Here is a 17,825-nt window from a genome sequence, read left to right on the forward strand (position 1 = left end):
AAGGACAAAATAACAAACACTTTCTCATTTATAATATGTACGGTACGTAATAAGATATATTAATCTAAATATATAATTATGTTTTGTTTGTCTTCGTATTTGTGATATAGCCGCTGATCCCGCGCTAATGAATGCCACGAGAATACTGTGTAGGTATATTCGTGTCCTATTACATAATAGTCAACTTGAATATTACGATTTTACGATTGAAATAAATAAAACGATAATATACGGTATGTTTTATTGATAACTTTGATGTTGTGGAAAATTTTATTGTTATAATTAATAAATAATAGCTTGGCTCAAGATTAGCTAACATTGAACAATATATAAATACTTATTGATAAAATAATACCCTACTTAATATAACGTAACGATCTCTTATAAAACAATTAATCTTTAATATAGCGACCCATCGTGACTTCGTCCGAGTGCAAGGTTCTTGTAAGTAAGTTTACGACAGAGAGACGGTGCGTGGTTAGAGCTGCAACCGGCTTCAATAATGAGGTTTTATATATGTTTGAAATGCACTGTTCGATAGACTTAAGAGTTTATCCTTTAAGTAATAATCGATCGTAACGAAACGTGTGCTTAGCAAGGAAATAATAACTATCTGGAATTATTGCCGTCACTGGTGACAGGAGGGCTGGTGAATATTCAACGGGGAAATGCTGCTAGCATTCAATGCAATTTTTTTTTTTTTTCAAAAATGTTTACATTAATTAGACTTAGTTATTTATGTATGTATTTATTTATATTATATTGTATATGCAGTATATTATTTATTGGAAATTAAAATTAAATTGTACCCCTTCCCACATTGAAAGCTCAAAGGTTGCCTGGAAGAGATCGCTGCTTTGCCGATAAGGCCTGTTTCACCATTTTTTTTCTCGCTGGAAAAACGCGTTACGCGCTTCCCCCACACGATGGAAGTGGGGGGGGGGGGGTTCTGTTTCACCTCATCCAACTTTTGTTAATCCAAATGTTAAATTTCGTTTTAAGTATTGGTGTGTATTAAATAATAAATATTAATCGATAAACAAATAAGCCATTCCGTGCGGCCATGCTTTATTATTTTCAAAATAAAAACGACTTTTTTTTAATGAATTAAAGTGATATAAACTGTAACAAGTAAATAAAACTTTAGTGTGAGTAATACTCAAATATTTTAAGTGAACGCCATCATAAAGACTTGATCGCCACACGGAATGCTAACTATGTATTTGTTATATTCGCTTCTTAATCTCATTTAGCTCTTTTTTTTTTGGCATTGTAGTAAGACATGATAAGTGAATTAAAGTTAAACATCTATACTAATATTATAAAGTGTTAGTAACTCTGTCTGTGTCTGTCTGTTACGTTTTCACGACTAAACAACTGAACGTTCAAGGTTGTGTTAGTTGAATAGGCGAGCGATTGAACGGCAACGATTTAGTTTCGTTTCGATGGCGATTAAGGGACAATTTCTTAGTGGAAATGACGACCTGTATTTTAAGAATAAATAAATATTGGACAACATCACATACCTACGTTACTCTGATCCCAATGTAAGTAGCTAAATCACTTGTGTTATGGAAAATCAGAAGTAACGACGGTACCACAAACACCCAGACCAAAGACAACATAGAATACTAATGAACTTTTTTTTACATCGTCTTTAAAACCGGTGTACACACTACTCAACCAAGAAGGTCATCGAATTTGCTATAAAGTAAGTTTGTGCCCCAAAGAAAGACATAGGCTTCTTTTTATATCAAAAACCAACGACAAGTGAGTAAAGGCGCGGGCATAAATTAGTATATACATACATTGTTACGAAAAATCAATGTTGATAATTGTCTTTATCATAGTTTGGATCCGGGAGGTGTACTTAAGATATTACACGATTTCTTTGGTACTATGTTAGGTATATACCAATAAATAAACTTTGTCAAAAAAATGTCATTATTAAAAGTAGTAAAAATGCTATATTTTGCGAAACCATACTGACGTTCTCAAGGAAGTGTAGGGTTTCTCGGAACTCGCTTTAAGAATTGCCGGTCTAAATACTCAAGAACGTTCATTTGGTAGACATACGTGTATAACGCATTGAGTTAAGATTTTGGTTTAAATAAAAAATCGTATTTGTTTTTTTTTTATGCCCCAAATTTCAGCCTGCCTACAATTTATTGTCAGAGAAATATTACCAAAATAAAGTTAAAATAATTGTACACTTTTTATAGAATAGATTAATTAAACTAAACATATTGGCTTGGCTTTTTGGGCTCAAATGCAGCCTATTTAATAATGTGATACAAAAAGCCTATGCGATCCGATACACGTGTATAAGTAAAAGCATTAATCAATTGGGATTATCCACCTCAAGGGAAGCCAGTGTCAAGCTGGTGTAGCAGACGTTAGGAGTTATCAAAATCATTCAGACAAAATTCAACCGAGTTTGTAATTTATATATAGTTTGTAATATATGACATTATAAGATTTTTCAATTGTCAATTAAATAAGGCTCTCCTTAAAAAGATAATGATGGTACCTGTCAAACTATGTTTATCCGTAAATCATCCATACGCCTTGAACAACAAATTGACCCAAGAATTAAAAAAATAAAATAAAATTCGTAGTTAAATTATAAAAATAAAAATAGTATGATAATTTAAAACGAAATGGTGTGTTCGATTATCGATGATTATTAATATAATAATAGTTAATCTACATGAGTAAAAAAAAAAAATATCAATAGTTAATCAAAGTTATACTTATAAAACGATTTTATTTATTTTAAATATGGAACGTGTGTGTAATGCAGATTATTTTACTTTCAGGGGACGAGATGCCAGTTAGGGACGGCACCAAAAAGTCACTCATCGGCGCCATCGACGATGGAACAAAGACAGTCAGATTTGTGGTATGAACGGCTCTTGTTAGATTAAATTATATAAAATGTACAATGTATATGTCTGAATAAACTGTCAGAGCTGTTGGTTACTAAGTATACGCACACTAGTATAATGGTATATAAAAGTTTCGCTATCGTCAAGCGCAGCTTTCACGTACATTTAGATAATACAATTGTATATAGCCTATACCAATGGAAGTAGGAAAAAAGATAAACAAACCTTAGATTTACGTATTTCATGCGATTTGCTAATAACTCAGCTATAATCTGTACTACTAAGAGTATATGATTAATATATCTTTATTTATAATACAACACTATTACACTTATTTACTTATTTTCACTTTAATTTTACTTCCAAAACACCGACAACGATTTCGTCGACATTTAAAAAAAAAAAATTTTTTTTCGCTAATTCATTGAGACTATCATAAGTAAATCAAACTCTCAACCAAAGATGTCGTGTCAATTTGCTGTCAAGTGTTATTTATTTGAATTTTTTCCCGTTATGGTTGGAATGGAGTATAGACATAAATGTTCTGAGGAGCTCATGTCAATGTCAGGAGTACTTTCGCTTTTTATATGAAACGTCTCCTAAATGTATAGTTACGATTGCACTATTTAGCTGCGTTAGTCTAGTGGCTAGGTTATAAGACTGTAGAGACCTGAGGGTTCAAAACTTAAGTCGGTCCAATAAAAAGCTATTGATTTTTTTGTCGTGAAACTCTATAGCCGGTTGTAATCTGGAAGTTGAAACCGATTGCAGTTCCATGTGTTGGAAAATACGTAACGAGGGTGAGGGAGGGAAAACACAGTGTATATACGTTTGCACACGTTTTGGGCTATAATATGTCTTTCGTATTTGGCTAGACTCTCGAGAGAATTTTTGTCATGCCCGAAATCGATCAGAAGGACATCATCATTATCATCAGCATGATATAAATGCAAGGCAAGGTGCTCAGACAGGTAGTGTTTGTTTAGTTGAATTCTGCCCACGGTAGCTAATCTTTATAACTATCTAACTGCGCAGGATTTGTTATAGTGCACAAGTGTCTGTCCGATTTGCAACCATATAAGCTAAACACAAGATCCACGGGGCAGCTGAAACATTAAAGTACCTGTTTATTGATAATAATGAACTTGAATGCGATTACACTGTATTCACCGCCCTCATAGAAGTATCGCGCGCGTCCTGTGCACGCCCCGCTTGCCGGAACTCACTCCAACGATTTAATACATCCTGTAAAAATGGAAATATACACGTCCCCTTAGAATATATACATTTAAATATCTATACATTAATAGACACAACAAAACACAAATCAATTAGGTGTCTGTTTGTCAACTGTTTTTTAAGATATTGACAAATACCTAAAGTAAAAATAAAATGTTTATTAGGTACGTGTAATTGTAAATTTTTGTTTTAAGTTTTCAATAATGATTATGGGCGATTTTTTCTGAGCGAATACTATTTAGTTAGGGGCTGTTCAATTATTATATAAACATCAAACAGAGACGGGTCTTTGGTTGGATTAAATTTTAATGACATTTTACGAAGGGGTTCTGCACGATGATTACGTAGGCAATTCCTCTGTTGCCTATAAAATTCTGTGTTTATGAACTTAAATACTGCTACTCATAAATAAAAATGGAGAAACGTAAACAGATTAAAAATACCTCTAAAATGTTAACGTATATTGCTAGTATAAGATATTCTTACATGGATAAAATATATTATAATAAGTAGACAAGAATAAAACTCTGCTTACTTGATTAAATGACCCTTAACAATTAATAAACTTGTTTACTTTAATAAGTTGAGTATTATGGTGGTTTTCTGAACGAGTAACTCTAGTCAAATTTGCTTGTAAAATCGCGATACAGAGGGCTTGTAAGAGCCTACTTGACTGAAGTATAGTTTAATATAGAGTTCTGAATCAGGTTAATTAAAATCTTTTGTGTAATATTTTATATAATCTATAGATTTAATTATATGTAAATGTTTTTTTATTTTAATTGAAAGAGGTAGACCGTCCATGGGCCACTGCTGGTAAGTGGTCACCACCGCTTGTATGGAATATTAACCATCCCTTACATTGTCAATTTGCTGCTAACCTTGGGAACTAAGATTTTATGTCTCTTGTACCTGTAAACTGGCTCATTCACCCTTCAAATCGCAACACAACAATAAAGCAAATTTTTAGCAACCAAATATGAGATGAGTAGAACCTACTCAGGCGGGCTTAGAGTAGACCTACGACCAAAATAACCAAGCATACAGATAGATCAAAAATTTAGCTAAATTAAATTTAGATAACATTTTTTAAACGTAAAATGGAACGTACTTGTATGTTTTGTATGAAAATTTGTTTATGAACTTGTTATGTAATTTTTTTAGATATTTCGAAGTCGACTTACGTAGTAATAAAAATACATCGGTTAAATATTTTTGTTTGCACATTTATTTAGTTAGGATAAGGTAACATTTAATGTTTACAAATTCAACACATTTACAACAACAACAATATACAGGGTTATTGGTAATTCGACGTATTCCCGTTAGGAGGTGATAGGGGTGACTATTAGGGGTTAATATTATCGTTTGTCAATCCACTAATTTATATTAATAATTTCGTGCAGGTAAAGTAGTTGTTTCAAATTGGCATTTAACCTTGAAACAGCTTAAAACATTTACATTTTGTATTTAATTTTGTTCATTGTCTAAGTACAATAACCTCTCTCTCACTATACGCAAACATCGATATTAATAATTTGGTACAGGTCTACGATAGACCCGATCGAAGCCTATCCACAATTATAGATCGTTATAAAATGATGATGTTTAGACCAATCCAATCCATAACCATTAAATCCAAAAACTATTGAATTGAATAATATGCCCTAACTGAAAAAAAACATACATATAAAATGTTCTTTAAGACTTAAGACTTACGTTGATTTTGATTCAGATATACGAAGCGGAAAGATCTGAAGAATTGGTTTCGCATCAGTTAGACAAAACAGAGGCTCAGCCACAGGAAGGATGGTACGAGCAAGATCCCTTAGAAATTTTACATAATATTAAAATGTGTGCTGAAAATGCTATCGACCAATTGGCTGAATTTGGTAAGTTTTGTTTTCCCAATAATACATTATTTAAATATGTTTTTATCCAATAATTTGTATCACATTTGTATCCGGCTCGAAGGACTGATTTTTTGATAAACAAAAAAATACTTCGTTATGCAACTAGCTGCTTTAAAAACAAATTATAATGGATTCAGCCACCTTTTTTCATTATGTATTATAACTTTTTGCAGGATATTCAAAAGACGACATTGTTGCCTTAGGTATTACAAATCAAAGGGAGACGACAATAGCATGGGATAAATTTACCGGTGAACCTCTACATCCTGCCATATGTAAGTTTTGTCACAATTTTTTGTAATTTTTAGCGTATTTCACACATCATCACATATTGTGATATGGGTGATTTCGGTCTTATTTCTTAATGTTGTATAGTAGACGTTTAGTTAAATAGAAAAACAAAGACACGGCATTGTTAAAGAAATCACCCTCTAAACTCTAAACGACAAAATAAGCAATGCTGTGATTTTTTACTAAACCTAGCTAACCTAACTAGTTTATAATAATGTTAAATGTTAAATTTATGAATAAAACAACATTATAAGCTTCTAAGCGTCAATAGCACAATGGTGATTGGTCGCCTAGCGATGTAAAAAGTCGCAGCATCGATCCTGACCCCTTGGGCTATTGTCGTCCCTACGCCTAACACAAGTGATAAGCTTAAAGAGGAGTATTAGTAACTTCATTACTTAATTTGGAGCATTGTTAGTATTTTTTTTTAAATATAAGTAGTTAGTTCTCGCTCGCGGCTTCGCTCGCGTGTTTGTTGTTAAGGTCGTCGGGTCGTCGGGTCGTCATGTAGTCATAGTAAAATAACGTTTAAGTTTCGAAAAAAAAAAACAAATGTTTGTTAATTGTGGAAGTAAAATAGTTGGTGAGTTGTAGTTGTCTATGCAGGCGGGCTTTGCACAAAGCTCTACCTCGAAGTAGGCTTTATAGGTGTAGATTTTTTTATATAAACATGGGATTTTGCCTTTCAGCATGGAACGATATCCGCACAGATAGCACAGTGGACGCGATATTGGCGAAAGTACCAGACCGCAACAAAAATTATCTTAAAAACATCTCAGGGTTACCAATCAGTCCCTACTTTAGTGCTCTGAAGATGAGGTGGTTGAAAGACAACATCAAGTCCGTAAGACGAGCGAGCAGGGATAAGAGGCTACTGTTTGGTACCGTCGATTCTTGGATCGTTTGGGTAAGTTTGGACCTTAACATGGACTCTTAGGAAAATTAAATTAAGAAAAAAAAACATTATCGAAATAGGCATACTCGTTACAATATTATATAAATAATAAAAACCGGCTAAGTGCCAGTAGTACTCGCGCACGAAGGGTTCCGTACCATTATCCATCTAATCTTTGGTTACGGAGCCCTTTAAAAAAGCGTAAACTTGTATGGATTGCATAAAAATTGGTCAATTTTACCAATTTTTTTACTTTAATTCCGCCAAATATAGTGGAGGAGGGGACGGGTATCCTTAAATTATTCTGGCTAGGATATTCGGTATTTTAACTTATACCTGTTATCTTATACGTTATTTGTGAAATTAAAGATTAAATAAAATATATTATTTGTAGAATTTAACCGGCGGCGTCCACGGCGGACTTCATATAACTGACGTGACAAACGCGTCACGGACGCTACTCATGAATTTGGAAACACTGAACTGGGATCCAATGTTATGTAGGTATGTATAAATTAATTTTTTATTTACGGCCCCGAAGACTGTACATGATATCGTACATGATATCGTCCTGACTGTACATGATTTCGGTTACATCTCATATTGTTTTGGAAGATTAGTCAATTGCTCTGGACATATGTAACCACTAAAATATTGAAACAACTCTTCTTGGTGGTAGGGCTTTGTACAAGCCCGTCTAGGTTGGTACCACCCACTCATCGGATATTCTACCGCCAAACAGTATTACTCAGTATTGTTGTTTGCTCCGGTTTGAAGGGTGAGCCAGTGTAACTGCAGGCACAAGGGACAACATCATAGTTCCCGAGGTTGGTGGCGCATTGGTGATGTAAGGAATGGTTAATATTTCTTACACCGCCGTTGTCTATGGGTAGTGACCCCTTACCATCAGGTGACCTATTTGCTCGTCCGCCTACCGATATCATAAAAAAAAAATTATGAAATTCACTCGGGCAATCTTGTATGGCACTTTGGCACCTGGAATAATATCGTTGGTTCACAATGTATTTTTTCCTGCTAAGAAGGCAGGGTGAGAACAATTGGGCAACCACATGATTGCCACCAAGACGGGTAGGTGCAAAGACCAGTGTATCCAATTCCATTTAAACCCATTGATATCTAACAGTATTTTCACCGATCAATCTTGTTAACAGTTCATATGTACATTTTCAATATGTTATATAAGTATAATTCATTTTCATCATTAGCAGCCTGTATATTTCCCACTGCTGGGCTAAGGCCTCCTCTCCCTTCGAGGAGAAGGTTTGTAGCATACGGTTATATGAGTATAGTAAATATTAAACAGATAATGTTTTTTCAGATTGTTCGGCATACATAGAGAATCGTTACCACAGATACGTAGCAGTGCAGAAATATATGGAATAGTCAAGGATGGCTCAATTTTGGATGGAATTAGGATATCAGGGGTGAGTTCACACTCGAGCTGACTGGCTACGGCTGGGCTAAGACTTTATATCTTTACGGAATGGTTTCAGAGCTAAAATTATCATGGTGGCTCACCTGAATGAGTAATTTCTTTTACTTTTTATTATGGGGGTATATTGGTGAGCCTCCAAAGGTTTCCTCTGTAAAAATTACATTAGAAACTTCTTTATTCGTTGCGGGGGTTCTAAGATGTTAAATCCTCTATATTTAAATTGCTCTGTAATTACACTGGGTCACTCACTGTTCTAGAAGAATAGGACGCAAAAATATATCGAATTAATAATATGAGTAGTAAATCTTACCAATAGATCCTCGGCAATCAGCAGTCGGCGCTGGTCGGCCAGAACTGTCTCCAAGCCGGCCAAGCGAAGAACACGTACAGGACGGGCTGCTTCCTGCTGTACAACACGGGCACCCGGCACGTCCAGTCCACCCACGGCCTGCTCACCACGGTGGCCTACAAGCTGGGGCCCAACGCTCCCGCTGTGTACGCTCTGGAAGGTACTTTTGAATTGTATTCATTAACAAATTGAGTTAATGATTGAAATGGATTAAAAAATATATGAAAAAATATACGATTGTAAAAAATTAAACATTTTGTTCAGTATGTATCAATACAGCCGTTGTAGTTGTAGTATTGTTCAACCGTAGCTTGATTGAAATGTATTCATCAATCGTCAGGATCGATAGCGGTCGCCGGCGGTGCGATGAAGTTCCTTCGCGACAACCTGAAACTGATCAAGGATGTGACGCAGGATACAGAGCACATTGCGGGACAGGTGTTCTCGACCGGAGACGTCTATTTCGTGCCAGCTCTTAATGGACTCTACGCGCCATACTGGCGGAAGGACGCTCGAGGGTAACTTCATTTTTGTAACCTAGTTTGTATCGAGAGGGCTCCCTTGTCGTTTTTGTCATGGTATAAAGCATAACAAGCACATATACCAACATTATTTCTGCTTTCAGACCCTAGATCGGGTCGATAAACAGTTTTTGGGTTTTTTGGCGGCAAAATTCTCAGTAACAGCCCAGAGTCTGGAAATTGGATGTGTGCAGTGTATACATGCCTCGGTGCGCACGTACAGCCGTTGGTCCTGTGCCTGAAAACTTTTTCAGTCGTATTGCCGTCCCGTCGGATTATGAGAGTGCACCAGTGTTTGAGCACACACTGGTGCACTGTAATATGTCCTGCGAGATTTGCCACCGTGACCATATTCAGTCAGGACCACATTATCACCGAGAAGGCATCGTGTTACGTTGGACGTACGTCTAGGCCTATGGACGTACATTCAGTTATCAGTATCAGATTTTTATATATCAGTAGAATTACCCTAAAAAATACAAATATAATTTTCATAGGAAATATTAAGATTGCCACTCATATAATCTAGTACCGTGTCGAGTGATGTTTTTTTTTTTATTTTTTGAAATCTACTTTGATCTCAATCGAAACAGTTATTTTATTTATTTATTTATTAATACAAAACTGTATACATAAGATCACTTGTATATTTTTAAAACCCGTGTTGCTTATTGTATAGAAAACTTAGTTTCGTCCAATTTTATATTTGAATCCGAGCATTCACCAGCCTTGCCTATATGTCTAATCCAATGGCAGAAGGAGTGCAGACAAATAACCAATATTGACCTTGAATTGACATAACTTTGAATTTGATATTGAAGGTGATATTCATTAAGGATTCGCAAAAAATGCCTAATTTTAATTAATTATAAATGTTCGTCCATCAATATATCACATCTGCTAGAGTCTCGTGACGTCACATCCATACTAATATTATAAATGCGAAAGTAACTCTGTCTGTCTGTTGCTCTATCACGGCCAAACTACTGAACCGAATTTGATGACATTTGTATTGAAACAACAACAACACTTGACGAGTAACCCCTAAAAAGCGAGCGAAGCTGAGGGCGACAACTAGTTTTTTTATAAATAAATTTAATGTTTTTCTTCGATTCTCTTTCAGTATCATCTGCGGTTTGACAGCATTTACGACGAAAAATCACATAATTCGAGCTGCGTTGGAAGCTGTATGCTTTCAAACAAGGTGAGTTACGTCAACAGTTCTCAATGATATTATAAATGCGAAACTAAGATATAGAAAAGGACACAGGGTACTTAACCTTCCCCTCCCCCCCATACGTGTGATTCCGCAGGTAGAAACCAATGTTTAAATATAAATTATAATTGTTTAGCAATTATAAAGTTTTGGCAAGTTTCTGAAGTGAAACGTTTGACTCTATGAGAGGTTAAGCATATAGGTTGATTTGATCTGCAACGTTTATATGCATAACGTTTGAAAATATATTCCGAAAACGATCGACTTCACACAATAACATCATAATATTTCATTAAAATACCCGCTCGTAGCGAAATTAACCGTTCCGAAAACACGACAGATAAATTGTATAATGATGCTCTAACGTGTTCCCTCTTCTTTTCAGGGATATCCTGGAAGCCATGAACAAAGACTGCGGCATGCCGCTGTCGAAGCTCCACGTTGACGGTCGGATGACTTCCAACGACCTCCTCATGCAGCTGCAGGCGGATCTCACCGGGATACCCGTGTGTGAGTTACATATATACATATATTTATAACGTATACATAACAATGTAACACTATAAAGTATCTTAGTGAAGATTATATGTTGTGAGTATTTGAAGATTTTTATATCAGTTTTTATATCGTTTCAGTGCGTGCGCAGTCGTGGGACATGTCCGCGCTGGGCGTGGGCGTGGCGGCGGGCCACGCAGTGGGCGTGTGGGCCGTCGAGCGCTGGCGGCACCACGCCACGCCCACGCACACCTTCCTGCCCACCACCACGGATGACGGTCAGTGATGATCTTTGACATCTTTGCCATTTTGTATAATAAATATTGATAGTTATAAAGAAAATAGTTTCGAAGACTTCTTAAATAGATTCATACATTGTAAAATACTATATTATTTAATGATTTTAATGATCAGCCATTCAAATAAAGTATATTCTGACTGTATTACAGACCGCGATGCGAGATACACGAAGTGGAAGATGGCGGTTCAACGGTCGCTGGGCTGGGCGAGTACGAAGAAGTCCATCACAATGACAGGTCAGACCAAAAGAAAAAGTAGCATGTTCCAAAGCTCCGATACTCTGACCCCGCCCGACAGTAGGAAGACTTCCTGGGATGTAGACAATATAAAACCGGACATAGACAGCATTAAGCCAGCCACCGACGAAGGCGTAGATAGCTATATCGAAGAGCTAATTCAGTATTCGGCGCGGAAATTCTCGATTTTCGTCCCGCTTAAAGGTCCCAAAGACGAGCACACGATCTTAGACGACGCCGAATATTATATGAGTAAAAAAGAATGCGACTACGACATGTGTCAGTGTTGCCAGGGCAAAAAAAAGATACAGACCGACTGGGAGACGATTGAGGAAATAATTGAAAACGATCCCGAAATTATTTTCGATAGCGACGACAATCCGATAGTCGTCGAGCCGGTCAAAGATCATTTGTACGAACCGGCGCCGTTAGTTGGGACTAGTTTGAAAAAGCGTATGCAGTTGGAAAAATTGCCCGTCATTTTTAAAAACATTTGCAATAAGCTCACGAACACGTCTTTGACATGAAAATGCAATTTTTCCACGTTTATGACACATCGAATATTTTGATTTTAATCATTGTTTTTTTTTTTTTTTGTAGTTGATACTGTTATGTATAGGTATGTATAGTATACGTATAGTTTTAAATTATTTTAATTTTAATATTTGTAACGGCTCACGTACAATAAGGCTACTAACTTGACCTCAGAATAAAAGTATTATTTTACCTACTAAAGGTCTTTAATTTTTTCAACTTTAATTTCACACTTGCATGATCTCGCATTAGTTTTACCAATAATTTTTACTTAAAAACATTCTAATATTCATGGGAAATTCATAATTAAAATAATTAATGGAATTCGATCATTAATTTATTTCAATGTAAACGTACTAATTTATTTTAAGAAAAATATAAAATTATTGAACGGACTGAACATGACGATTCAAAGGTGCTTTTTTTTACTTCAATAAAGAATATTTTGATTTTGATTAAATTGCAAATAACAACAATATATTATTAAAATTTTACATTTGAAACGATTCAGTTATTTATTTAATCTCTCAGTTTTTGTTCGATTATTAAGTAATGTATATACAGGCTGTAGTCAGAAGTTTTCTCGGTGAAAACTTATATGGATGGCAATGTTGTTAAAAGTTCTTTTGATAACTGATAGGTTATGCTTATTTATAAAGTATATAATAGATTCATCATCTTATAAATTCATCAGCTTCTCAGTATATTGATATCATACAATGCTATCATTCACATCTACTTTGACTTAAATTTAATTTTATCAGTCTTAAGTAGTTCTGTCTGGAATCAAATTGACTGTAAAACATATTTATCTAAAATAAAAGTTAAAGTGTTAATAAGGAGTGAGTTCTTTTTCTGAATATGCTTTAAAATGCTCAGCTAACTTCGTGTACTCAAAGATAAGTTTTTTTTTTTTTAATCAAAAAATAAATCTTTTTGAGACAAGGGACTTTATATCATAGACATGCTGACTATTTTCAGTGTATTTTATTTTTCATTCTGTTAAACTAAAGTTTAAACTCGACATAAAACTCAGATACATAACTTAATTTATTTGGCCAGTAATTGAGTACCTCATGTTTTAAACGGAATAGTCGATATAGTTATATTTCATTTAAATATTATTTAATGACTTCGTTCTGTTAACACTGAATAAGAGACTAAGAAATTCGACGCGAAATTTTGTGATAAAATTGATTAACGTGCTTACGAACACACACATTGTGACGTCACTTCGATAGTTCTCCAATCATAAATGATATTCAAATACCCTATAATAAAATCTAACTTCATTCTTTATATTTGAATATCACTTGCTAATTCAATATGATTCTATGGTCTGGTATTGAAAGGGCTAATATCAATAATTGCTTTAGGTAATCAAAATAGAAACAACAAGGCGTTGACTGTTTTATACAACATATGCCTGTTTGTGTTTTTAAATGTTTTGTCCAATGGCAAGATGTCGGTTAAATTTTACTGAAATAACATAATATACCTTTAGTACTGGGCCACCGAATTGTAGACTTTGGTTGTACTAAACAAATTTCAAAGAAACACTTGTTTTTTTTTTAAATATATTTCTTTATAACATCTTGTGATTTTGAACTTTTCATTTCTTTTACAGAAGAGAGATTCAAGCTATTGGCGTCTATTCCAGCTACGCTATATCTCATCGGTAGCTTCACGATGCTAGTCGTATCGAATATACTTAAGGATAGGTGATAAGTTAATATAAAGATGCTTTACCACTGAAATTGTTGGCAATTTTTGTGTTTGCAACAGTTTACTCTTCGTATAGTCTTAAAAAATTACACGACATTTTTGTTGGTAAATACAGTCATGTACCCGATTGTTGGTAACACACAAATTGCCAAGTTTCCTGTTGTGGACTCAGCTTAACATTAAAGGAGTGAACACACTAGTGCTATCTCACCTATGTGTTTGTCGATTCCAATCAAGTCCTTTCCAATAGGAGAATCTACTTTGATTGATTCATTTTGATAATCGAATGAGGGTGTTTTAATATAATTACCGCTCTTTTTAAAAAAAAAATATACTAGATTTGATTTTATATTTTTTTTTATTTCAATATTAATAATAATTGCAAATAATTAATCTTTCAGTGAATTATATGGAATCTTACTAATAATATATTGGTCGCTGTTTGGATCATTATTCAGAATCAATTATATCGTGAAGTAGGACTTAACGCTACAATCAGACGTAGCTTACTTGGGGTACTTCTTAATAAATATTTTACATTAAAAATATATACTAAGCAGCGGCGTTGAATGTTTGTTTTTTCTATTGGAATGAATAAAACATTCCGCGCTTTCAAAAATTTCGCTTGATTGAAATCTTGACGTATTATTTCCAATATCAAAATTTATTTATTAGCGCCAGTGTGTTCGACCCTTGACATGTTATTTTCTATTCCAAATACCTATTTAAAAAATGAAATCCTATTTAAACAATAAGAATGCTCAGACAATACTTTTTCTATGTCTTCATTATTATTTTTTTTTAATTCTCACAATCAATTAAATTATGACATATTTATTTAGAATATAAAACTTTGTTAATTTAATCGTTGACTAAATGTTGCATTTTTTGTTGCCATATTTAAAAAAAAGAAAGTTCTTTTGAACATAGTAAAACTTTTTATATCTAAATAAATAGCTATGTGTTTTCTATATGTACCTATAATAATAATTTAATTGAAAATGTGATTTTCCCTAACATTATAAATGTGAGTAAGCATTTATTATTTATTAGTCAATTTCATATATTCCTGTGTTCAAAGTAATGATTGGATTGAAATAATTAAATAATCAATTGTATAATTCTATCGATTAATATTTAAACCAGACTCCTTAGTTAAGAAGTTTTATGCATTTACTGTTTCTTTGTAAATAACATATAATAATCCTGACCGCTTATATAAATAGTTCAATTATAGATATTAGTAAATAAATATTTTAAATTGAAAATTACAACAAGTCTGACAATTGAACTATCGATCAGTTAAAAATGCTATTCATATTGCTTAGTCCCGAAGAAATATGTTTATTATGTCTTTGCCTATTCATATTAATAACTTATTGCGTAATGAGTCCAGATTTTATTATTTTTACGTCTAGATAGATTGTCAAAGTTAAAAAATAGTGGCCAACGTTTAGCCAATAAGTACACGCACAATAGTTTGACGTTTGGTGAGTGTCAAGCGCAGCTGTCACTCACACCAAGATAATGAAGTTTGTTCGTTTGTATTAGTTCTTTTGTAGTGCGACACTCTATCGAGATGTAAATAATCTCAAGATTCCAGAATGTTTGAACTCTACGGCCACTGTATAGCCAATAAAAAATGTTACCTGCGGTATTTTGCAATACATAGGCATTTAATATCTTTGTAAGAAAAAACGTGTTCAACTTCATCGCACTACCATTTAACGCAGCTCAATGTTAGAAAGTTAAGAAAGTATGATTGAACAATTATTATATGCAATCCAAATATGATTAGAAACTATACCTCGCTACCTTGATGTAATTAATTAAAGAGGTAAAGTAAAATAAAGTAAAAAAAAAAGTATGTAAAAAATATATTTTTTTTGTTAACTGTACTTTTCAATTGCAAATCGACATGTACCTATTTGAATCGTATTATAATTATTTCTACTAGTACATTACCGTTACATAACTTAGATATATGACATGTCATATCTTGTATTGTATTATGTAAAGGTTTATCGTTACGAAGAAGTATAGATAGATCTGTTTACCAAGAAGGCGCGCCCCTTCACGTTAAATTACCGTGTGAGTGACGCTCGTGCGTACAAGATGTCTCAGTTGTGTGAGACGCCTTAGACTAAAGACAGAATTAAATATAAATAACTTAGAGTGAAGGGATGTGCCTTCGTGAGTAAATAAATAAATACTATACGATTGAGTTCGCATCTCGTTGAACTTCAATCTTAGATAAAATAATTTTGCTACTAAATGTTAACAACAAGCGTTTGTAATATTTGTTATTGTTTTGTAAACTGTACAAAATGAAAAAAAGCGCACTAATGTCAGTGACGAGTTTATTCAATAGAATAGTAAAGGAATATAGCACAATTTAATATCTCAGTTTGAAGAAATGAATTAATAATACTTATTTTAAAATATTGTTATTATAGTCAAGTTTATTATGTACTAGGTTATAATCGGTTTGCATTGCAATGTTTCTTTGTTTTGAAGCAATTATCCGATATAGTTTAGCGCGCCATCTATTGTAGGTTTATGATACTATGTTGAATCCTTTATGCACATGATAAGAATTCAAACTAGAACTCAAATTTCTTTATTCAATATAGAAGCATTACACTTACTTATTGATAGTCAAATGAAACACTACCACTGTACGAAGTCTCAACTCAATAAGATGAATGGTCTCAGAACCTTTGATATTATATACATTTATATAAAAAAAGTCAATAAAACATCAAACAGACATTTCAAGATTAGTTTTGAGTGCTTCGTTTTGTATTTCAAGGTTATATTAAATGATTCTGAAAGGAACTCTTCACTTATATAGCTTTTTTTATATCATTATGGTTTAAATATAATTTCTGACGTAACTCATTATAGACTGTGACTATTTGGAGTATATTTCAATGTTATTAAAATTAATGTTTTTAAATCTTACGTGACCTTGGTATAATATATTCCGCCCAATGGCGTAGATATAAACAAGCCATAAAGAAAACGAGCTATATAGTAGTCGCATGACGTGTTACTGATAGCTCATCTAATGGTAGAGTACGAACTCATTTCCTGAGAGCATATATAGGAGTTACATAATTTGTGCGACTAATGTAACGTGCGCTCTTTTTTTTCTGACATTTTCAAAAAGTTTCACTGTGATCAGGAGCTGACTGATATTGCCAATAAAAAAACATATATGATCACGTGTAAAACTTTAGTAAATAAATATTAAATAATATATATTTATAATAAAGATCGCGAAAGTGTGCAATGTAGTCTATGATGTATTCATTCCCGTGGATCTTGCATTTCGAACGAAACTAAGGCTGCGTATCCACCAGAGATGTGGAGGGTAGATAGATAGGAGCTAGGTTTTTGTATGACATGTGAGCGAGCGACGTGAGCTTACCCCACTGAACCATCCCCGCCCGTGTATACCACACAGTCATTCGTTTGATCGTACAGCTGAAAAGCTACATACCGGTACACATTCATCCTCCTCGCATGTCTGGTGAATACACAGCCTAAACCATGTATAGTTTACGATTATGTGATATTATTATACAGTAATTTGGTATTGATTTGTTTTTTACGGTACTTAAGTCATTTTTGGTTTGGGAACATTTTTAAGTTTGGAGGTTTTATATGTTGTAAGAAAAAACTGTTTAAATCATCGAGGTTATTTCTCAATTTAAGAAAATTTTTGGACTTTCATTTTTTTGTACTATAATTTTGAATCATTT

At 33.7% G+C, this 17,825-nt stretch overlaps 1 protein-coding gene across 4 annotated transcripts in view; it reads left to right on the top strand.

The window, feature by feature from the left end:
• LOC113392030 (glycerol kinase 3-like) overlaps positions 1–14,307 on the top strand; it is a 32,414-nt gene extending 18,107 nt beyond the window's left edge. For 3 of the 4 annotated variants that reach the window (XM_026628236.2, XM_026628233.2, XM_026628235.2), the window contains exons 2-13: positions 2,820–2,902; positions 5,863–6,019; positions 6,214–6,315; positions 7,021–7,238; positions 7,621–7,730; positions 8,566–8,671; positions 8,999–9,191; positions 9,372–9,549; positions 10,676–10,756; positions 11,154–11,278; positions 11,404–11,541; positions 11,713–12,534. In XM_026628236.2, the coding sequence (XP_026484021.1) occupies positions 2,828–2,902; positions 5,863–6,019; positions 6,214–6,315; positions 7,021–7,238; positions 7,621–7,730; positions 8,566–8,671; positions 8,999–9,191; positions 9,372–9,549; positions 10,676–10,756; positions 11,154–11,278; positions 11,404–11,541; positions 11,713–12,326 (2,097 nt within the window). In that variant the 5' untranslated portion in view covers positions 2,820–2,827 and the 3' untranslated portion in view covers positions 12,327–12,534. Of the gene's footprint in view, positions 1–2,819; positions 2,903–5,862; positions 6,020–6,213; positions 6,316–7,020; positions 7,239–7,620; positions 7,731–8,565; positions 8,672–8,998; positions 9,192–9,371; positions 9,550–10,675; positions 10,757–11,153; positions 11,279–11,403; positions 11,542–11,712; positions 12,535–13,960 lie in introns of those variants that run through there. The other variant, XM_026628237.2, reaches the window with a different exon arrangement.
• Positions 14,308–17,825: the final 3,518 nt, after the last annotated feature.

Source organism: Vanessa tameamea, chromosome 27, assembly GCF_037043105.1.
Source record: "Vanessa tameamea isolate UH-Manoa-2023 chromosome 27, ilVanTame1 primary haplotype, whole genome shotgun sequence".
Taxonomy (NCBI): Eukaryota; Metazoa; Arthropoda; class Insecta; order Lepidoptera; family Nymphalidae; genus Vanessa; species Vanessa tameamea.